Genomic DNA, 23,241 nt, shown 5'->3' with positions numbered 1-23,241 from the left:
CAAGTATACTCGCCCCCTAATATTTTCCCGCCAATTTATTAGACACTTCATTTTGATGATATATGACTAGATAAAATTTCAAAAAAGTATGTTTGTACATGTAAACTTGTTTTGGCACATGGGAAGGAAACGTAAAAAAAGGTCTGGCAGTCAACGTGTTAATGGCAGTCCCAGATACCAGTAGTTCTGTTCACAAACGAACATAGGAATATAAATGTACAACAGGAAGGTTAAAAATAGTCATCACTACATTAAATATAAAAATCAAAGATATTAGAAACACAAGAGAGAACTCTCGCTTAGCCGAAGTTAAGAGGAAAAACGTCATAGCTTTTATGCATCCTGACGTATGCAGCGCCCATTTTTGCAATAAAAATTAGATGACAATTTACCGCAACGCTCAAGTCTGTGTATTCCCAGCCGTACGCGGTACAGCATACAGCTGGAGATAAACAAACTTCAGTTATGTGGTGATACAGTTTTTGCTGTGCAAAGTTATATCTTGTGTTCACTTTCTGGTACCTTTCTTAATATGAAATAATGTGCAAAGTAGGTTTAAGTATTCATTAGGGTGAACATGTACTAACTTTTTTTAGGTTGGTTGCTCAATACTAAATACAGCAAATATTGTGTTGAACACAATGTTTTAACTACCGTATATATAGAATCCACAAAAAATTGCCTTACCTATTGGCATTTTCTTCTTCGTCTGAGTGTAGAACATCAAGTAGAGGCCCGAGAACGGCGCATCTCTCAGTAGAGTAGCCGACAGTCCACTTGTAAGACCTGCAAGGGGGTTGGAGAGGGTGCACTATTGTAAGTGCTTCGGCCTGTACCGCCTGTCACCAAACTTAAAATTCCCCCTTTTTAACCAGATAAATATTAAAAATAATGTGTTGTAAATATTAAATATTCTTTAAAGGAACCCTATGAAATGTTACTTATCTACATTACATGACACTGAAGAGTTACAAGTTTACATACTGCACTAATTCCGTAATATTGTATAGTTTAGGTGCTTTATGTTTAAGCATTGAAACCTAGAGTTTATAATATTAGTTTAGATGACTTATATTAATTCTTATTTCCCCTCTCTGAACTTCAATTTGCTTTGAATTAAATTTTCAACTTTTATGCAATTACAAGATTAATTATTATTACATGAATGCTGGTCTTTTTCAATGTGTGAAAATTGCCATGACTGTGTCTATTATTCAGGTCAATAGAAATGCTAATCAGTAATAACAATAAAGGTCAGCACACCAAGGTCAAGGCAAGTTTGGTCAGGTCACAGTGACTAGCACTGCATATTATTATGCTAGAATAATACAGTTGAACTTGCACAAGTAGAACCCAAAATGGCATTGAAAAATTGTTCGACTTAGATAAAATTTGACTTATTACAGATTGTTAATTAATAAAAAACAAAATAATTTGGCATGTAAGATATTAAGATCAACTTAGAAATTATTTGAGTTAAAGGCAAGTTCAACTGTACTGTATACATAAAATTATTGAAAGCAGTAAACTCACCCTTTCCACCTTCAGTTGTGTAAATCTTCTTGAGGGCCCCAACAAGGCTCTGATAGTTGTACACTTTACTCTAGTATAATAAAGTAGATAATTTCAAATTAAACTTAATTCAGGCTTCTATTAAAAATCATTACTGGTAACACTGTATGGACTAAATAGGTGGGCGATTTAACCAGCTAAAATTTAGTTTCGGGAATCCTTAGTGGGTGCAGTTATTTTAGGCATGAAAAACCCACATTTAGACAAAAATACTTGTAAAGTGGAAATAAATATTTATCACCATCTGATCACATAGCCTTATTAAAGCCATCCTCTTTTAGTTTGAAATTCCTATTATTATAGAGCTTTATCTAGAATCTTACCTCAAAGCGTGTTTTTACAACGGTGATTGGAATTAGTGTTGCGCCTGCAAAACACCGCCCGACAACACCAAGACCTATTGCCTGGAGAGGACCGGGATTGTGACAACTTCAGAGAAAAAGAATATAATACGATTAAGTTTTTGTAACATTGTATGTTAGGCACTATGGAATCTATAATGAAAATTGTTACAATTATGATGACAAATAAAAAATCATTTACACTTACTCAAATGTGTTTTTCAACATTTGAAGACAACAAAAGTACATGCCAACACCAGGTACTGTTCTTGAAATGGACTGTGAATAAACAAAAAAAATGTCAATCATTATTTTCTTTTGAACAGCATATTACAGTACATTAATTTTTTTGAAAACAGACTTGCTGTTGATATTGTACACAAAGCATATTTATTAGGCAAGCTGTTCTAAAATTAGTCATCTATAAATTTATCTATTTACTTGTACTCAACTGTGAGTTGGTTGTATGAATCCCATGATTTTTTGGTTGCTGTATTTCCTTGTACTTTCTATTGTGAGTTGGGTGTATGAATCATTCCTATGCTTTGTTGCTGTATTTGCTTGTTTCCTAATGACTTGAATTACTAGATTCATGCCCCCACCCTCATCAAATTTTTACATGTAAAATAAAACTAACCACACTTTGAAAGACTGTTGTCAAAGCCTAAGAAGATAATTTCAATGATTTCCAGATGTGAAGCTAATAATTAATTATATCTGGCCTAATACGTAATGTTTAATAATAATATTTATAAATACCCATACTGTAAGCACAATTGGATGATTGGTGTTATCTAAAGGGTAACTTGTGCATACAACACAATAGAGTTAGCTGCAATTTCCGATTATTGCACAATTTTAAGAAAATTTGAATTAGAATAATTGTGTTTACTGTATATTTCACAATGCAGATCATTATAAGATAATATGGTATTGGTACACCTAATTTAAACCAAGTTTGTTTATTTTTGATTATTTTTTGAATGTTATCAATTTTATGTGCGCTCCCTCCTACAGTGATGTCTATCATTAGATGAAACATTAATATTATACATTTTATTAAAAAATTTGCTTACAGGCACCATTCCTTTCCACAATCCAAGAATGTGTTCGTTGCGAACAACATTATTGAATGTCCTCAGCATACTACCGCTTGCCCCGTCCATAATTACAGATGACTGGAGACGCGTCTTCACCAGATCCAATGGTTGGAATAATATGGTAGAGCAGGTACCACTGAAAGACCCAGCTAGGAACGACTTGAACACTGGTGACTAAAGTTAAAACAGGAAAATCCATGTTACATGTCAAAGGCATGGCCTTTTCGCACTCATATTTCATAAATTCTTTTACAGAACTCTCAAGTTTATACACATGGTCAGTTCTTCATCCTGCAACTGCTCTTCTCTAATAGTAATAATAGTAGTACATTTGTTTCTTGAATAATTGTGATATGATACTAGGCCTTTATCAGTTTTCATATAAATCATACAGTACTGTATATCGGCATTTACAATACTAATATTTTAAGGTGTTGTTGAACTACCCATGCCCACACACACTGAGATGCTCCCCAATGAATCATTATCACTATCATGCAAATGCCCGTTTTTTGGGGGTTTTTTTTACAGGGCAGCCAAATTGCAAAGCGGGCACCTTAACCTACAGCAAATTGGCACTGGTTCGAACGGGATGGTCCCCTTCATTTTGGTGGTGGAACAAGTCTTTTCGAAAAAAGAATTTTAACCTGCAAGCCTGGCCCCCAGTGTACACGATTGGCTCATGTGAACTTTAAAGTAATCCAGTAGTACATTTTCAAGACAAGTATTAGCCTTAGGGGGTTACCCCAGTGCCAGGCCCAAGTGTACTGGTCTATACACAATTCTGTTGACCTACAGTTATGGATGGGTCGTAGGAATCAGATTAGGCCTAGCCTAGGCTAGAATCATTTGCAGGATGTACCTCGTCCGTAAACATACACTAAATAAATGTAAAAGTAGGCCTATAGGCCTAGTAGTAAAGTAGTTAAAATACTTACTCCCACAATTGAATCCATTTTGCTTTTGTTGGTTTTTTTCTTGGTATACGAAACTTTTTTTTCTCGAAAATGTGAAAGCTGCTTGGCAATTAAACTCTCTCTATAATTCTGAATTTCTATAGGCATTTCTATGCAAAAGTTAATTTTTTGATGACTGGCTGCTGTTGAAGTCCAGTGCCGAGGTTGAGGATTGTCTTTCAAAATGAAGGGGAACAGACAGACGATGAAATGCCAATTTTTACGATAAAAGCTGATGAACAAACTACGATGGGTTTTCAAGCAAAGCAAGTGACTGCTCAGAGCCACGCATTTGGCAAGTTCAGCCTGGGGTTGAAAAACAGGACTCCATGGCGAGTACGCTAGGCAGTGTTTATCACCTCCGCTTCGTAATAATATCAAATACTTGCTGATATTTTCTCATCATCACGCCGTTTACTGCTCGAAAACGATGAATATTTTTTATTTAAATCCAACAAAAATATGTTCTTTCAAAGATCACTAAAGTAAAGTAAAAATCTAGCAACACAACTACATATCAACAGCCTAACAACAGCACAAACACCGCATTCCGCACGTACTGGTGAAAGCCCAACCAAAACACTACCGTTTGAAATAACAACAACACGCTTATACGTACGTACAGTATGGATTATCGTGTTTACCACAAAACCAATGCGCACGAATTTGGCCCAATGCCCTTATGTTTACATTTGACTGGCTTGATTATCAATCACAAATTCTTTTTACTTAAAAAAATTGTCGTTACGTTTAGTTTCTAATATATATTTTAAGACTATATAAAACAATTTAATAAGTATTTTGTTATGGATCTACTTCATCTAACGAACAAAATTATTCCGCCATTTTTTATCACGCGAGAGGACTTGTAGAAAGCGGATCAGTCTGGATCTGGCAACAAAACATTCAGCCCGCGCACTTAAGTAATCCCCAAATATGGTGAGGGAATCCCCTAATATGGCGAGGGAATCCCAAATACGGTGAGGGAATTCCCTAATATGGGAGGCTACCGGATTCGCAATAGTAAGGTCACCTAGAGTACAGTATTCCACGTTTACAATATTTATAGTACTGTAATATTTTTTCGTCATACCATGCCAGGCCATGGTCATACTATATTTCCATGATAAAATACAAAGAATTATTTTTCCCGATTTTTGTCAAACCGATATTAATAAAGATCGTATCTGTAAACTACAAAATAATTTGTCGATCGGCTCAGAATTGGTAGAGGCAATTTGGTATAAAAAAAATAATACGTTAATGATTGGAGTATCCAGTATTGATGGGATGTGGGAGGGGTAGGAGCTAATTATTTGTAGGACTGCCAGGTGCATGTGGAATGGGGGGGGGGGAAGTGAGAGAGGAATGACATATGCAAATTGTCAATATGCGGGAAGTGGAAGGATGCCTATGTGCTTCTTATATACGCAACTGCAAATAAAATTTATAAACAACATCTCATCAAACACTGGCTTGGTCTGGTTCAGTACGGCACCGGATTGTTTTGGTTGTCTTTGAAAGAACTCAACTAAACATAATGAATGCAGAAAAGCAATAAACAGTAGCACAAGGCCTCCTACGTGTATTTTTTAGAATATAGGCCTACTATATATAATATATGTAGCGTAGGCCTATGATTGTTTTTAATATTTTAAATTATTATGTATTTAATATAATATAGTATTGATATTTATAATTGTTTCTGAAATGTTTATTTGTGTTTGGTGGCGATTGTGCCTGTTACAGTTTCCGTGAGGACAAAAATTACATTCTGTGACTCAAACCTGCATGCCGCCGTCCTAAAGAAGTTTCTAAACAATGAGTTGGAAGTCCCCCTTTATATTAAATACGGCTTTTTATTTTTATCTATTTATTTTTACTGTAGCTTTTTGTTGAGTACTTGCTGAGTACTTTTATATTGAATGTTTTCGTTTTACCTGGTTAAAAAAAAAATGTTTTAAGTTAGACCTTCACAGATTCCCGCTTGAATTTCTGTCAAAATAATTTAGAGGGAACCAAAAGGGCGGCAAGTTTTTCATTGTTCTTCATTGACACGGCCATGATCAATAAGCAGTGACAAGGACAGACAGTTTGGAATTGTTCCAAGAAGAAACGGTGGCCCAAGGCTATCGAACGGCATTGCATTCAGTTAATCCCTATTACACTAATCCAAAACGGTTACGAGTGGGCGCGTCGTACTCTGTTTATACCTTATTGGTTAGGCCACGGGATTAGCCTATTTATTGTACCATGTGGGACTACCTGCACTATACTGTTTTTTTAATAACATTTAGGCCCCTATTTACAGTTAATAAATTATAATATATAAATTGATACCCAAGACGGTCAGTTCTCTGACATGCTTCTGGTTGGTTTTCAAGAAACATTTAAACTGCAAATACACATTTTAAAGATGTACTGTCCTTTGCAAAAAAAAAAAACAAAAAAAAAAAAATCATTTTTGAAATTTACTTGCCCATTTTGAAGTAACATAAAAATTTTCCACTTGAACATAGAAATTAGTGTTTTTAAAAAATGTTCACCCATAAAAACCATCATTTTACAGCGAAGAAATGATAGAAACACTTCACTGGAAGTGTTTTATTATCTTTATTATAATTATCCAGTTAAAAAATCAGGGAACACATTTTTTTAATTTAATAATTTCTATGCTCAAGTTAATAATTTGTATGTTACTGCAAAATGAGCAAGTTAATTTAAACATTGATTTTGATCATTTTCAAGGGACAGTACCGGTACATCTTTAACGTAGGCCTAGCCTTTGTGATGTAGTTCCATATTTAAAGTGAAATTAAGGGGAGTTTAATTATTTCAGTATACATATCCATTTACATCAAAATAAACAATAAACGCCTCCCTGTAATAAACTCCCCCTCATAAACGCTTCTCAGCAATAAACGCCCTGGGGGTTATTCGAATAAATACGGTACAGAGTATTATATGTAAATAGTTAAAGCGGGTTAAAGAAACATGTTGAATATGATGCACGAATTGTGGTGGCGCGCTCGTGTGACGAGGCCTACTTTAGCAAATACAGTTCACCCTCGATTCGTGATCACTTTCAGACACCACTCAATAATTTAAGACTGTTCTTTTTCAAGTAGGCCTAATTACCATCGAACAATATTCGGTCTTCGAACACAAATTATACTATCTGAATGGAGACCGACTAACTCCGAGAGACCACCCCCATTTTTCTGGTCCCAAAAATTAGAGAGTGCACTGGGATTGTGTGCGTAGTAGGAGGGGTTGAACATAAGTGTACCGCTTATCATTGGTTCCTCTGCTGTAAAGCAATAGGCAATCGCCCACATCATGGGCGTCCGTACGTTTTGTGAAGCTGCGTCATCAAAGTTCGTAAACAATCGAACTAGAATCCAAAAATCTGTTGGTTTAGCATACAAGTATTGATTATTGATTATCCCCCCCCCCCCCACCACCTCCACCGAAGACTCAATAATCGTTATCACAGTGGATTGTCTAATGACCGTACAATTTTGATAGAAACCAGATCCAATTGTGTCCTCTCCGAATGACAACTGGACCAAAAATTGGATTGGATTTTGATCTCTCACAAGTCCTGGTTCCGTTTCGTTTGTTTCCTTTTCTATAGCGTACTATTTATTATAACATGGCTCAGTGGCGGATGCAGAAATTTGAAATTAGGGGGCCCAGAGAGAGTCTACACCAGTCAGCCCCACCATGGTTGGGGCCGTTTAAGAACATTTTTGATTAGGGCACCTCTAATTAAATGGCCGGAAATGGCACTCTCAGACCTAAATTTTAACATGTAGCAATGACGCAGAACAGTGAGGGGGCGCTCTATACAAGAGAAATGTCACATAATGGTATTAAACAGCCCTTCACTGCTCCGTTCTCACGGCGCTCGGCCACTCACCAATTAATATCAATATTAATGTAAATATTATTTAAATAAAGAATGTACGTCATCGTTGTATGAAAACGTGCCAAAACCCCCTGATATTAGTGGACAGTTGTGGGACACCCCTTAGGGACACTTTTTTGGTCCCGAATAAATTGTAGTTGCTTTGCAAATTATTAGTATCTTTTAATTTCAATTCTACAGTAAACGCATTATTATGTCAATATAATTTAAATAAAGAATGTACGTCATCGTTGTATGAAAACGTGCCAAAAACCTCTGATATTAGTGGACAATTGTGGGATACCCCTATTAGGGACACTTTTTTTGGTCCCGAAGTTCCCTTAACAGGGGTCTACTGTATTTGGTTAATGTCCTTTATTTATTATAATAAATTTTGAGGGCGCTAATTCCAGTACAAAGGTTTTCTTTCAGTTGTGGATAAAACGTTGTTGAATTTCCTGAAAATAGTTATTGTGAAAATTTTCATTTTTTCTAACATAAATATTACAACACAAAACATTTTATTAACGTTTCAAATCAACACAATTCCATTCACATTTATTACATCAAGTGAAATCTGAACAGTTTTATTATAGGCCTACATATCATAGGCCTACTTTTAACATTTTACATATTAAGTATATTTTTTTAAAGGCATTAAATAGTTTATACAGTCAAACATTACAAAATTAATACATTTTAACCTCTGTGCAACAATCTCTCGTAGACGTCCACCTCGCTTTAGCAGCTACTTGCCAACAGTCCGCCTGTTGTCAGTCGCAGGAAGGGGTGCTTTTCGAGACGTTACAAATCGTCGGAAAAGTATACGGCATAATTAAGGAAGGGGATAGCAATGTCCTTAAGTGTACCAAGATAATATTTTCTAATGTAAGTTAGGAGTAGATTCCAAAAAATTGACAGTTGATTGATCAGGTAGGTTTATTGTTGTTCAAAAGATTCGGTCAAAGATCAATTAAGACATTATTTGAGAGCGCGCTCTTTCTGTACAAACGTGTTTAATGTTATAAATCTTTGGTTAATGTCCTCACATTAAAATATATTTAGTCGCACATGTCTTGAGCTGAAGTATCACTGTGTTTAACAGGGGCGGATCCAGCCCCTCAAGAAAGAGGGGGTGTGAATGAGCGAACTGAGTGAGAGTTTCAGGGAAGAACCCTTGGTATCTACGAGGGGGATAATCTCCCTCAAACCTGGTATCTACAAGGGGGATAATCTCCCTCAAACCTCTAGCACCAGCTTTATTAATTAGATGTTATTGATTGATTTTTACTATTTAGCTTGGTAACTTCTAAAGCAATTTACAAAAATTATTTTTCACAAAAAATAGAGGGGGCGTACGCCCCTTACGCCCCCCTCTAAATCCGCCACTGTTTAAACTAAGTTAATTTTATAGTCAGCCACTTTATAATCAAGCATAAATTATCATTAATATGTTGAGGGCGCCATTTCTGGTAATAACGTGTTCTGTTTCATGTATAAATCGTTGAATTTCCTAAAAAAAATTTCACACAGACATATTGTGTTAATATTGTCGCTATATTAAAGATCCAAACACAAAATATTCTAAATATTGTTTCAATTCAATTAACATTTATTGCATCCAGTTAACTCTGATAACAGTTTACAATAACCATGCTATTTCAAAATTAAAATATCTTTTTCAAAGGCATTCAATACTTAACAATCAACATTTAAAAAATAATACAATTGAACCTCTCTGTCCATCTAGTCACTGTAGTTGTTACTCCTCCAAAGCACCCAACTCTCGTAACCGTTAATCTTTCCTAAAGCTCTAGTCACACTATCAAATTTTCTTTGACAAAAAAATGTGACAAGCCCATATATAGTAATGCTATGCCTATATATGGTCATGGTGTGATGTCATCATGCCCATATATGGGCATATCACACTTTTTGTCACACAAAATTTGATAGTGTAGACAGAGCTTAAGCGACCACTTTTGAGTTTATGGATTTATCTGGTATTTTACCTTTGGTAAGCGGCCATCAAGTGACTTGGTGCAAGCGACTACTTTTCCTAGACTAGAGGGTAGTCACGAGAAGTTAGAAACTGTATTAGAAAAATACATAAATGGCATACAATCATAATATGGCATAAACTGAATAATATAGACTCGTTGATATATGCATATCTATAATATTATGAGTTTAGGTTCTATGTACGTTGGCCTATGTCTTGATGCATAATAATAATAATAATAATAATAATAATAATAATAATAATAATACAAAAGAAGTACACGATTTACAGTCTAGCAAACATGAATAAACAATTTAAGCAGTGACTACGATAAATCGTTAATGATACGCATAAACTAAATGCGGATTATATGGGGCGGCAACAACAATGAAGATAGATAAATAAAAAGAGCTAATCATCAAATATCTGTACCTTATTTTCAGTAGGTGTGACTATGTAATACCCTCTATAATACAGTACAGTAATATACTAATATACCGTGCTACTAATAAATAATATTTCTCTATGTTTGAAAAGTGCTTAAATATAAGAACAAGATAAGAACAATTTGAGCATGAAATCGTCAAAAAAAATAAGAACACTGAGCTTTGGCAAAATTTTACTGGTTCTTATAAAAAAAAAAAGAGTAAAATGTAATATTGAATATTGCCGCTATATAAATATAAAGACCGTAGCAAATGAAAGACAAATTATATTTTCATCATTGAGTGAGTCAATAGTTTTCTTTATCATGCTGACCCTGACACAGTAGTTAAGAAAATATTATAGTAACACTGGATTATACAGTACAGTCTAAAATATTGTAATGGATTAAGACATTCTTTATTTGTCGCGTATTCTTTTTATCATATGGTCACCTTATATGATATTTTTTAATAATTGATATTGATAGTTTGATATTGATATTGATATTTTGATATGATATATTTTCCAACACGCATGCGCGAGCACCTAACAGTGGATGGGAACTCCCATACATTAATGCATTTGAAGAGTGCAAACAACCAGCCAATGAGGACTGCTTTACCAATTATTGGACTCCACCTCAACAACTCCACTTCAATTAAAGATATTGGCAGTGTGAGCAGCCCTCACACTGTATTTACTTCATCTTTAATCATATTTTTTCAATTAGTAACGGTTCATTCCAAAAACTTATAATAATAATAATAATAATAATAATAATAATAATAATAATAATAATAATTATTATTATTATTATTATTATTATTATTACTAGTACTACTACTACTATTTTACTACTACTACTATTACTACTACTATTAGACAATGTTACTTATACTTGCATGGTTTCAAAGTCTTATTTCACAACAGTATGCAACGTCTACATTATAGCAACCAACAAACACATATTGGCCAGACAGGTTCACAGCAACACCAACACAACCCTCTCCACTTGAAGTGTGATCCCTTAATGAATAGTCATCTATTTTAACCAAAGCTCCATCGTTATAATAGTAGTTTGATCCGACGTAGTTCCAATCCAAGTAGATGAGTAATACCCAAGGATTAAAATTATTTAGTATGGCCAAGTCATTTGGAGATGTCACAGAAAAATATGATGCAACCTTTGTGCCAATGGTGTATTTCTCGCACAGCTTACTGTCAGGAACGTCAACCAAATTTACCGGGCCTATGATTACCTTGATGCACCGGTTTTCAGGAATGGCGTACCAGGTGGATGGACAATTACTACCACAAACCACAAAGAGAAGCAGCAGAACTATAAATGTTACCTTTGGAGAACAAAATAGATTTTCTCTAACATAATATCTGAGAAGTTCCCTAAAAGCCCTCCCTCAGTCGACCTCACTGGAAATTTTAGAAGCAAGAATAACTTGTTAGTAAAGCCTCTTCCCCATTTTCAGTTAAACTTTAATGATTATTTGTATTATTAATTTTTTCATAAATTATGGTCAATAATAATAATAATAATAATAATAATAATAATAAAATAATAATAATAATAATAATTATTATATTAATAATAATTATAATATTATTATTATTATTAATATAATTATTATTATATTAATAATAATAATAATAATATTATTATTATTATTATTATTAATATAATTATTATTATATTAATAATAATAATAATATTAACAACAACAACAACAACAACATCAACAATAGTAATAATAATACAAACGCAGTAATGCATAGAGGGTAAAATTTATCTACAGTGGGATTATTTACACACCTTGGCGTTAAGTTGGAGGGTATTGGATCTTGCTTTAAACCTTAAACTGCTTCTATAGATATCAGTTTCATTTTAAAAATAATCTTTAATTCATTTTGGATAGTTCTTTTATTGTAATGTAATAATTAAGGATGATTTACAAACTGCATTAATAATCCAGTTAACATTGAACAGATTGCTGTTTTATGTTTAAATGTATTAACCCATGTATTATTATCTGTGGTGGGCAAATAATTCATTAATATTATAGTTATTCAATGAATTTCTTACCGTAGCCGAAAATTATGCTCTCTTCTGTACAAAATGTTAAGCAGGGCCGACGGAACTTTTTCAAAGTTTTTCAGGTAAATTTTTCCCTTTGTTATTACAGGAAATAGGCATTATGTGTGTATACATACATAAATAGTAGTTGTATCGTATTCTTTTTTCAATGAATCGATAAGCTCCAAACAAAAAAGGGGGGAGGGAATCCGGGGTTCTCCCCCGGGAAAATTTTGATTCCTAAATGGCGGGAAATGAGCTTTTCCGACTTCTGAGGTGTCTTAATTACTTTTAAGTTCTTCAAAATTCAAGGTTTCCAATCTTGAAAACGGTCAGTTAAATTTTTCCACTTTTTATTACAGTAAATAGGCCTTATGTGTGTATACATACATAAAAAACAAACAAATATTGAGTAGTTGCATACAAAATTTTCTTTTAAATGACTTTTTAAGTTCTTCAAAATTCAAGGTTTTCCCCTCTTGGAGACGGTCTGGTAAATGTTTATATTTTTTATTTTATGTGTGCCTACATACATAAATAAATGAGTAGTTGCATGCGTATTCTTTTTTCCATGAATCGATAAATCCCAAAAAGAAAGGGTGGTCCGGGGTTCTCCCCGGGAAAATTTTGATTCCTAGATGGCGGGAAATGAGCTTTCCCGACATTTGAAGTGTGTTTTAATTACTTTTATGTTCTTCAAAATTCTAATTTTCTTATTGTAACATAAAAAATAATACAAATAAAAATCGCTCACGTGTCCTGAAAAGGTAAGTCTAGAATTCTTTTTTCCCTTTTTTGTTGTTGCCCAAGGGAGTGGTCAGGACCCATGACCCCTCCCCCCATCCGCCAATGTGAATTGCGAGAAAATGTAATTCGGTCGGGGACTGGATAAACATTCTTTTTCCCATCCCTCTCCTCCTTCCCTATTTCTTTTCTTGCATTTCTTTCCAATCATACAAAAATCTCCAGACATAATATATGTTTTGCCAAAAAGTGGGGAGGGGGCGGTTCCGCAGGCCATGTTAAGTATATTGAAACGTTAAATATGAGTTTTTGGTCACCTGTGGAGTTTTATTTGGCCACCTCGATAAATAATTTACTCTTATATATTGTTGAGTTATACGGATGGGTTGCCACCCTACATTTTCAAGCAAGGCTGCTGTTGGGAGTTCGGGGGTGGGGGAGTGTTGCGACATTCCTTTAACGTATATATGGTTATAAGATTGTGATTAAGTTTTCATTTTTTTCATATCTGTGTAGCATGGAATCTAAACTAAGCAAGCATTTTAAACAAGGTATAGCAAGTGTACGCCATAGAAAATCTCCATAAATAACACGATTAAAATCATTTTGCTCGTCTATGATTGATCTTATGTAACCAATTAGTTTTTCCTTTTTAAAGGCTTCTTCAACATGTTGGTTTTCATATAATGAGTTACTTATATGTACACCTAGATATTTATATGTTTTAGAAAGAGCAATTTCACTATTACAAAGATTTAACTTTTTATCGTTTTCCATTTTGATAATAGGCCTATTAACTTTGTTTTATCATAAATTATAATCAAGTTTCCAATTATTCGAAAATTTACTGCATCGAGCATTTACTGTAAATCTAGGTCACTACCAGCAATTAAGGCGAAATCGTCAGCCCAAAATAGAGCTCCAATGTGTACTCCCATACTCTAATACATAGGTCTACTTGTCGTTTTTAAGGGGCTTTAGCAAGTTTTATATAAATACAAATTGGCACAGAAGAAAGTGGGCAGCCTTTCTTTACCCCGTCTTCTTTTTCGAATTTATCAGTCTCAAACTCAGAAAACTTGACGTTGCATCTAACGTGTTAATACAATATTGTCAATAAGTTTCCAAAAATCGTATCTTATACCAGTATTATGTAGGATGGTTCTCAATCACATACTGAGTCAAACGCCTTAAGGCCAACTCAGACAGCGTCGGCCGACGCAGCCCGACCCGATTTATCGTCGGGGACAGTCTTAAGCCGTCGTGAGAAATATTAAACACGTTTAATATTCTACTACGCGACTGCCCCCGACGCACACCATCGCGTCTGCGTTCAACTCACACAGACCCGACGCGACAACAAATCGCTTCGGGCTGCGTCGGCCGACGCTGTCTGAGTTGGCCTTTACGAAAGTCCAGGAAGGCAAGGTAAGTGACTTTTTTTTATTAGTCTAATATTATTACATGTAGATTTTAAAGTGAAGATATTGTCCTCTCAACGGTGATTGCTTCTAAAGCCTCCCTGGATTCGGTAAGTATAGCGTTTGTTTCTAAGAAATCATAAATTTTAGTTGTAATTATACTATTGAATATCTTTGCTGTACATGACATTACGTAATTTCTCAATAATTGTTTAAATCCTTTACATTTCCATTTTTATTTATATAGACACAATCGTGCCGCTATTCCATAATTTTACCTGTTTTAACAATATTATTGAACAATCACAAAAAAGATATGTTTCATTAATTTGTGTTTAATCCTATCATTACCTGGCGTTTTTTTATATTTCGCATGTTTGATAGCATTACTGACATCGTCTATTATTATTTTTAATATTATTTAAAATGTGATATAGCATTGCTTTCTGAACATTTCTCTTGATTCCCTCCTTAAGTTTTTCATATAAATGGATTTTATCTTTATTGAGGCTACTAAAAGGTTTGAAATAATTTTGATTATATCAGAAATCACAATTTTGTCATATAAGCAGTTTAATCAGTGTTAGGTATTCAGTGAGTATATTTTTTCTTTTTTTTTTTTAGTTTCTTAAATTTTGCCAATTTTCTTCGTAGGTGTTACTACCTGCATTAACGATTTTGATACTTTTCGATTTCATTTTGGTGATTTTGTTTTTAATAATATTTTCCACTTTCCATATTTAAAGTATGCCCATTAGATTTTTCCCATTGTATGTGTGCTCTGCAACTCTGTTTCCTTTCTTCAATAGCAAGATCAATCTTTTTCCCACCAATGCTTTAGATTTTGATTAATTACTTTAGTACCCTTTTCACAGTGTTGATTGAATTTAATGTAGTGTTAGATGCCATAACGTAATTTCAAGGGGTGTCTAAACCAGTTTTGTGCCATTATCATTTAATATAGGGTCTCCGTTAGGAATATCGTTACCAATTCTTGTATTAAAATCATTATATAAAGATCTGTTCCATTATGCGACATACATACACACACACACACACACACACACACACACACACACACACACATTATTTAGATGGGAAGGGAGTGGAAGAGCCTCAGAAGTTGAAGTATTCTACTATGTAAATAATTAACTTTCATCAGATGGTATTGCTTCAGTCGGAAAATCAGCCTTTTTGTCGGCTCCGTCCTGCTTTCCTCCCACTGTCTGTTACGACTTACTGGACCAAAATTATTTATTTCAGTTCTTTGAGTATAATGTTAAAACAGCTTAAAATTTTATAAATTAGTCCCATTGTTTCTATGCACCAGGAGTTTATCCTCTTGAATCCTGACCGCGCGTTTTCTCTAGATTTCGTTGACATGGCGGACAGCATAGCGCCTCTCCCTAATATTTGCATATCCTAAAGCCCTGGCAGTGGCGGCAGGACTACAGCCCCTACCGTCTGGGAGGCCTTTCCCCCTCCCCCCGTCGGGGAGAAAAAAAACACATATGTAGGCCTATTTTGTACATATTAATAGAATCTAAAATCGATTAGATAAGCCTTTGAAACCCCCAAATTGTCATATTTTCGGGGGGATACGTCCCCTGGACCACTTTCGAAAGGTTTTTGCGACGCCCAACCACGCCCACTTTTTTCTCGTCGAGGACATCAGCCCACCTTGGATCCCCGTCCGGGAAATCCTGGCGCCGCCAGTGAGCCCTGGTATTCAGGGACGTAGCCAGGATTTTGAAAGTGGGGGAGCCGTTACGCGAATTACGTAGGACCCCGGTGGGGTGCAGGGGCGAATCCCCCTGTGAAGCAGCGCACTCTGAACTTTCTTAAAACTGTTTTGAGTTAATAAAGTGAAAATTGCAATAGACGCATTATAAATAAGCGTAACAATAATTATATAGGTCTAATAAATCAACAGTGGCAGATCCAGGAATTCGAAAGAGAGGTGAACCAGGGAGGGACTTGATCCACCCACCTCAGCCCCACCATGTTTGGGCCTGAAGTAAGAAAATTTATGATTATGGCATCTCTAGATGGCCGGAAATTACACTCTCACACTTAAATTTGAATAGGCCTATAGGCCTATTTTCGTTTCTTTTTTTTTAATAGAGGGGAGGGGGACAGGCCTTGAATCCACCTCTGCTCAAAACATTCTTTATCCAAAATAGTCATAATCACGAAAAAAGGGGCATGAAAAACCAGATCACATGCTAAACACAAATGTATGGACCTTTGCCTCAGCAGTCACTAAGACATACTCTGAGTCAGATGCCAACTCGATGGAGTTTAATGTCATACCAAAGGAAGGGCACAGATCTGTTTTGAAAGGTGGAGGGGGAGGACATTTTGTGACTCGGGGTCAACACACACCTCAGACCCATCATGGTTGGAACTGAGGTGAGAAAATTTAAGGAAATAGGCCAGAAATGACACTTTTATTAAAATTCATCATCATCATATCACAATATTATTATTATTACTAGTAGTAGTACGGTATTATTAAAGAAACTTGCAAAAGAATAAAAACCATACTGAACAATCAGTATCACATTTCTATATCCTGGCCTGAGATTTATGGATTTATTTTTAAAAAATCACGCTTAGGCCTTAGTGTTCTGTTAGGCCTATATGTATAACGTACTGATGCACATTTACATGTTTTAGAAGTAGGCTATTCATTTTGAGTGATCCCAGGAAAGAATTTGTATTGGCTCAAGAACAAGCTTTAAACCTGTCGGGGACCTCGGCCCCACCCCCCTCGTCGGGCAAATCCTGGCGCTACTCCTGTTTCCAGTTGTTCTGGGAGGTCCCTGGCGTAGCCCATCAACGCTCTTGTCAGGTTCCGGTCACCCCCTCGAGAAAATCAGGCTGCATGTCGTGCAAAACTGAGGCCGGCCATCCCTTAGCTAGACTACCTGGTACAATACTGTTACCATACTGGATTATCCATTACCTGGGAGTAAACGGTTCCATGGTTCGACCGAATCCCATTTCCAAGCTATCTAATTAATGTAAATTATCCAAGTATTGACTTACGTTTTCCATGACAGCGCGATAAAATATCAGTTTATAAATATTTGGTTAATGTCCTGACATTAAATAGTAAGTCGTTATAATGTCTTGAGTTGAAGTGTCACTGTGTTTAAAACTGAGTTAGCTTTATAATCCATGACTACCTAATCATGCATTTAATTGTTATGATGTATATTGAGGGCACTATTTTCGATACAAACGTGTTCTTCCTTTTGTGACTATTGTTGAACTTCCTGAAAATAAGTTTCACACACATATTGTGTAAAATATTATCGCTATCTAAAGATCTACCCGGCTAACACAAAACATTCTAATAAAATATTGTTTCAATTCAATTCACGTTTATTGGCATCCAGTTAACTCTTATAAAATTTTGCAATAACCATGCTATTTTAAAATGAAATAGCTTTTTCAAGGGCATTCAATACTTTATACAATCAACATTTAAATATTAATACGGCTATATTGAAATTTTGATACATTCGTATTGATTATTCGTGACAATACATTTTGGTATCAACACGCCAGTAATTTTTCTATTCATAAATTATATTCTTCATCACACTGATATTATCAATTATTTATACAATTTAAATTTGATTTGGTTTTTTTTCACAAAGTTTTCCCAAAATAAATGAAATGACTTTTAAACAGCACGCTTTATCATCATCACCGAGCTTCTCAAAAGCTGCTCTTCACTATTAATGTTACAGTTAAAGCTTGCATCGAACAATCCATTTAAAAAGCATGAATACGAGCATACACCAAACCACCAACCACCACCATTTTTTAAGGCACAATTATTGTTCGTATCCCGATCATTGTCTCTGTCGTAAGTTGAGAAACTGTTATAATGTGCACTGTAGATTATGTTACCTAAAGTTTAAAAAAAAAAAGACATTTATTAACATGATAATTTTATATACCCAACAAATCATTACAGATTATTCAATCATCATCACATTATTCATTATCACCCTCATCAATAAAAATTATTGATATTCACCATCATTATCATTATTATCAGGATCATCATCATCGTCATCATTAAATATCATCATCAAGTCGAGTGGCCGAGCGGCAAGGCGGATCACGCGAAGTGATATCAATCCATATTTCAGAATAATTGTCATAATCATAATCATCAATAATAATAAAATCAATAACAATAATAATGATGATGATGATGATGATAATAATAATAATAACTAGACTTACTATGTCTGTTTGAACAACAGAACATAGGGCTTTTCCCCCATTGATTTAATGAGAAATGATGTTGAAATTGCAACCAAAAGAAAAGCCGTTAAAGGGTATAAAGTAAAGAAAAAAACACGGAAAACCAATATAATTTTAATAAAGTGTAAAAGATGAAGTGAGAAGAAAAAAAAAAACAACAAAAACCAAGTTCACTGCGACGTTATTCATGAGACTTGAACTATGGCTGCAATGGTAATAGCGAGGTACATCGTGTGACTCATAACCATTGCACGCAAAAAGACAGGAAAAATATATGCAAGAAAAAGAAATTAGAACAAAAACAATGGCTTTTATATAATAATAATAATAATAATAATAATAATTTAAAAATAATAATAATAATGATGATGATAATGATAATAATAATAACAAATAATAATTATAATAGTAGTAGTAATAATAATAATAATAATAATAATAATAATGATAAATAATAATAATAATAACAATAATAAAAATAGTAGTAAAAAATAATACCTGTATTGCTCTCTATAAGTGATCCTAGTTCCAGCTCATAGTTGTTACTTTCGTCCATTATTTTGAATGAATCGTAGGTTGCTGTGAGCAAGTCACCTCCTACTGTATATAGCTGAACTTTGACACTGTATGTTGCCTCTGCCGTCAATCTGGAGATGACGTCGTTGCCAATCCAATAGTCCTTATTGATGTTGCCAAAACCAACCTTATATTCCTTCCAGGTTCTGTTAAAGTTGAAGGCATGATTTTCCCGTTTCTGCAAAACCTAAAATTCATATTTTGAGTTAGAAAACAAAAATGGAATCAAAGTAACACTAAATATAGTACCTGAAACATAGACATCACTTTAGAATCAAACAAAATTAATTCGTTAAAGGTCGTTTAAAATTTAAATCATCATCATTATCATTATCGTCATCATCATAATTATCATCATCATCATTATCATTATTGTTAATATTATCACCATTTTTAATAATATTATTGTTATAATTATTATCATTACTATTATTGTTATTATTACTATTATTGCTGTTGATAATAATTATAATAAAATAAATATCAATTGCAATAATATTATTATTATTGTTATTGATATTCATTTTATTATAAGTATTATTACACATATACTTTAGAGTCATAGTCTTATCTGTGTCAATATACTCTAAATTTTGGGATTGTGTTATGTCAAATCCACTGTTGTGATGTTTATGCTGACAAAGCGATGTAACACGATACTTACAGTCCATCCTTCACTATTCGCGATTTCGCACTTCACAAGAAAAGTAGCCCTTCCATCGGTAACCGGGTAAGTGCCAGAGGTCGCTCTGGGTAGATTAGCAGCGATCTGGCTGCAGTCCCTATACTGATAATGAATCAAAACACTCAGATTAGAAATTTAATTTAACTGATAAGAAATTAGTGAGAAAAAACATTAATTAAAATTTGATTGATCTATTGTTGACATCCAAATAGTTATAGCTTCACTGTCTGTCGTGAGCTAAAATTAATTGTAAAAATCAATTCCATATTTGAGTTGCTTAATTTGTATTTTTATCCAAGATATGCAATTAAAAATCTGTATGAGAAATACAAACCCCCGCCTATACGGATATTATAATACCTTATATTTATTCTTTTACAAAGACCATGGATCTATAAATAGTTATTAATAAGTGTATGCAGACCCAATTATTTTGACAGGTAATCAATTTTAGGATATTTGTAGTAAAATGTCTGTAACATCTTTTTCGATCTGTTTCTTGGTTAAAGTCGATTTTTGGGGTTTTCTCCTTTTTTATTTATTTATTTATTTGTTCGTTAAACAATATGGATATAAATGAGTTCAAAATACATCACTTACCTCTGTGCTGATTGAATAAAAGTCTGTGTTTCTGCTTTGACGATCGGGGAGGCCCCAAAAAGGCCAAATTCTACAAATCATCGTTGATTTTTCGAAGGAAATCGAAGTGCAAGGTGGGTGGTTCCTCAAACAAATGATGCAGCACTTCACCGCGGTTGTCGTCGTCGTTGATACTATAGCAGGAACATCTCTGCCCCCACACCTCAACACGTTGTTACATGGGATTGATTTTGTAAAAAATAACTGTCTCAAGTTTGGGTTATTGCCTAGAGGACAGTGTAAAACACATTAATATTGTATAACAATACCATGAAAGGTATCTTTTCAATATAAACCCATTGCTATATTAAATTATTATTTATACAGAGTATTCAAGTCAAAAGATTTGTTAGTCCAATTATGCTAGAATAGGGTTGTGATTAAACTTAAATTCAAGGTTTATTTGTATTGCAGGTGAAGTGCAAGCACTGAATTGGTACAATATTAACAATGCCACGTATAACATTAGGCCTATAGAATATAAATTGCAAAATTTAAAAGACTTCCAAAATAAAATCTATACAATAAATAAATTAGGATTATATACATTAACATTATTTTTTTAAATAAATCCTACACATAAATACAAAAAAATGAAATTGAAAAAATTAAGCATAAGATTAAAGTTTAATTAGTTAAACTTCATTATGACTAACGATCGAGGACACAGAAGCTATTAAAACTGACCAATTCCGCCAGTAGCTTGGTGGTCAGAGAACCGTCTTTGTCGTGTATGCTCTATACAAGAGAGAAGTAATAATTTTAATGAAAATAGGACAAATAATCATGTTATTAATGTACTATTTAAAGGGAGTTTTCTTAAGCTTGCGAAAACTCCCTATTGTCCGACAAAACAACGTAAATGTAAATAAAAACATGTGCATTTGTGGAACACGCACGTATTCTTTGCACTGTTTTGGTTCGTAGCCTATTGCAGAAGTCTCGAAGAATTAAGTTTGAGAGGCATAAACATATTCGCGATTTAGTACAGGAAGGGGAAAGGGCAATAGCAATCAGTAAGAAGACGCTAGGGGAGCGCAAGGAGTGTGAACGGTACCCGGTCAATGCACACGGGAAGGCAAGGCAGATTTTCAGACTGTACACGGCAAGGGTTTAAATTCACACTCTTTATTTCGCTGTGTGAGTCAAAAAAAAATATCATAGGAGTGACGGCTTGTCCTACCTGACGTGTTATTTGAATAGTTATCTGGTGGTCGTGGGCCCGTCGTGGTTTCGATTCCAACCCGAATCATTTGCAATTTTTTAAGCTAGTATTTGGGAATGTAGGCCTACTGAGTATTCAGTAAGAGAACACATCAGTTAGAGCAACATCACTCTTAAGAAACATCTTTATGTTACATTAATTCTAATTAAATGATAATGTGGGTACGGTAGGAACGTCTTAAGAGATTTATTATTTAAGTGGATCCATTAAAAAATAATAATGAATAATAAGGAAAATTGATAACGATGATAATAATAATAATATTGCTATTATCATTATTATTACTTATTATCATAATTGATATTATTTTCATTATTTTAAAATGATAATGATTATAATGATGATGATAATACGAATAATATGAATAATAAGAATAACAATAGTTATAACTCGATTTACTAAAACTTAATCAGTTAATAGTTCAATCACTCACCAGTTTCACTCGAGTTTTCTATAAACTCACACTTTGAGTTTTTTTTTATTTGACAGATTCCTCTCGGGTTGCATTCAATGACGCACTGAACTGAGAGAAAAAGGAAAAAGAACAAGAATGAAATGGAGAACAACATTATTATAGATTATAATTTGCCAGTTTTTAGAACTAGTACAGCCACTATAAAAAAATAAAAAGTGCATACCCCACCCTGTTATTAGACTCTTTGAAAAGAAAATGTTGGGAATGTTGGATGGTAAGAAACCAATTTGCCGAGTAGAAAAAAAAACTTCGTGAAAATCAACCAAATAGGGCCTAACCTGTATCGTATAATGTATTGCATAATGTAAATAAATGGGTTACTATAATAATACACCGTAACCTCGAATAAAAGATCAATGGGCTTAATCTCGAGAAGAAGCCATTGCGAATGGAAGGCCCCTCCCCCTCTTTAGTTTGCAAAAGTAACCTCGAAAAGAAGCCCACCTAGCAAAGATGCCATTTGGGCTTCTTTTCAAGATAGCACTGGCTTCTTTTTGAGATATTTCAGTACCTACACTGTACATGAATTTAAAAAAAAAATTAATTAATTAATACCAGGTTGGTTTATACAGTAGTTTAGGTCATTTATAGCCGGTTAAAATACACTTGGATTAATCATTAGTAGTTCAATAAAACACAATAATACCAGTTTCACAGGAAGTGCCGGAGTAGGCAGTTCTAGTACAGTCACACGTGGCAACACCCTCAACTACTTTGCAGGTTCCACCATTCATGCATGGTGGATTACAAATAGCTGAAACAAGAACATTTAAAAAACAAACCGGGTGAATATATA

At 34.1% G+C, this 23,241-nt stretch overlaps 3 protein-coding genes across 3 annotated transcripts in view; all 3 read right to left on the bottom strand.

Annotated features, from left to right (window-relative positions):
• The window catches only part of LOC117120579 (mitochondrial glycine transporter A-like), a 7,372-nt gene extending 2,802 nt beyond the window's left edge, over positions 1 to 4,570 (bottom strand). The window contains exons 1-6 of the mRNA XM_033265604.1: positions 3,952 to 4,570; positions 2,990 to 3,187; positions 2,122 to 2,192; positions 1,896 to 2,001; positions 1,534 to 1,603; positions 688 to 786 (exon numbers count right to left, since the gene is read on the bottom strand). Coding sequence (XP_033121495.1) covers positions 688 to 786; positions 1,534 to 1,603; positions 1,896 to 2,001; positions 2,122 to 2,192; positions 2,990 to 3,187; positions 3,952 to 4,077 — 670 coding nt within the window. The 5' untranslated portion in view covers positions 4,078 to 4,570. The remainder of the gene's footprint in view (positions 1 to 687; positions 787 to 1,533; positions 1,604 to 1,895; positions 2,002 to 2,121; positions 2,193 to 2,989; positions 3,188 to 3,951) is intronic.
• Positions 4,571 to 11,166: 6,596 nt separating this feature from the next.
• LOC117120573 lies at positions 11,167 to 17,711 on the bottom strand. The gene is made up of 2 exons (XM_033265598.1): positions 17,610 to 17,711; positions 11,167 to 11,659 (listed from the first exon to the last, which is right to left on the bottom strand). Exons 1-2 carry the CDS (start codon positions 17,616 to 17,618, stop codon positions 11,216 to 11,218), a joined length of 453 nt encoding a protein of 150 aa, XP_033121489.1. The 5' UTR covers positions 17,619 to 17,711; the 3' UTR covers positions 11,167 to 11,215.
• Positions 17,712 to 18,252: 541 nt separating this feature from the next.
• LOC117120603 (fibrinogen-like protein A) overlaps positions 18,253 to 23,241 on the bottom strand; it is an 8,964-nt gene continuing 3,975 nt past the window's right edge. The window contains exons 2-8 of the mRNA XM_033265633.1: positions 23,092 to 23,199; positions 22,404 to 22,493; positions 21,433 to 21,483; positions 20,707 to 20,972; positions 20,086 to 20,208; positions 19,344 to 19,608; positions 18,253 to 18,482 (exon numbers count right to left, since the gene is read on the bottom strand). Of these exons, the coding sequence (XP_033121524.1) occupies positions 18,253 to 18,482; positions 19,344 to 19,608; positions 20,086 to 20,208; positions 20,707 to 20,972; positions 21,433 to 21,483; positions 22,404 to 22,493; positions 23,092 to 23,199 (1,133 nt within the window). The remainder of the gene's footprint in view (positions 18,483 to 19,343; positions 19,609 to 20,085; positions 20,209 to 20,706; positions 20,973 to 21,432; positions 21,484 to 22,403; positions 22,494 to 23,091; positions 23,200 to 23,241) is intronic.

This window comes from Anneissia japonica, unplaced genomic scaffold, assembly GCF_011630105.1.
Source record: "Anneissia japonica isolate Jap-2015-1 unplaced genomic scaffold, ASM1163010v1 scaffold3474_len973312_cov172, whole genome shotgun sequence".
In the NCBI taxonomy this organism is placed as follows: domain Eukaryota; kingdom Metazoa; phylum Echinodermata; class Crinoidea; order Comatulida; family Comatulidae; genus Anneissia; species Anneissia japonica.
The sequence above is the reverse complement of the archived record's forward strand: the minus strand, read 5'-3'. Positions and strand labels throughout refer to the sequence as shown.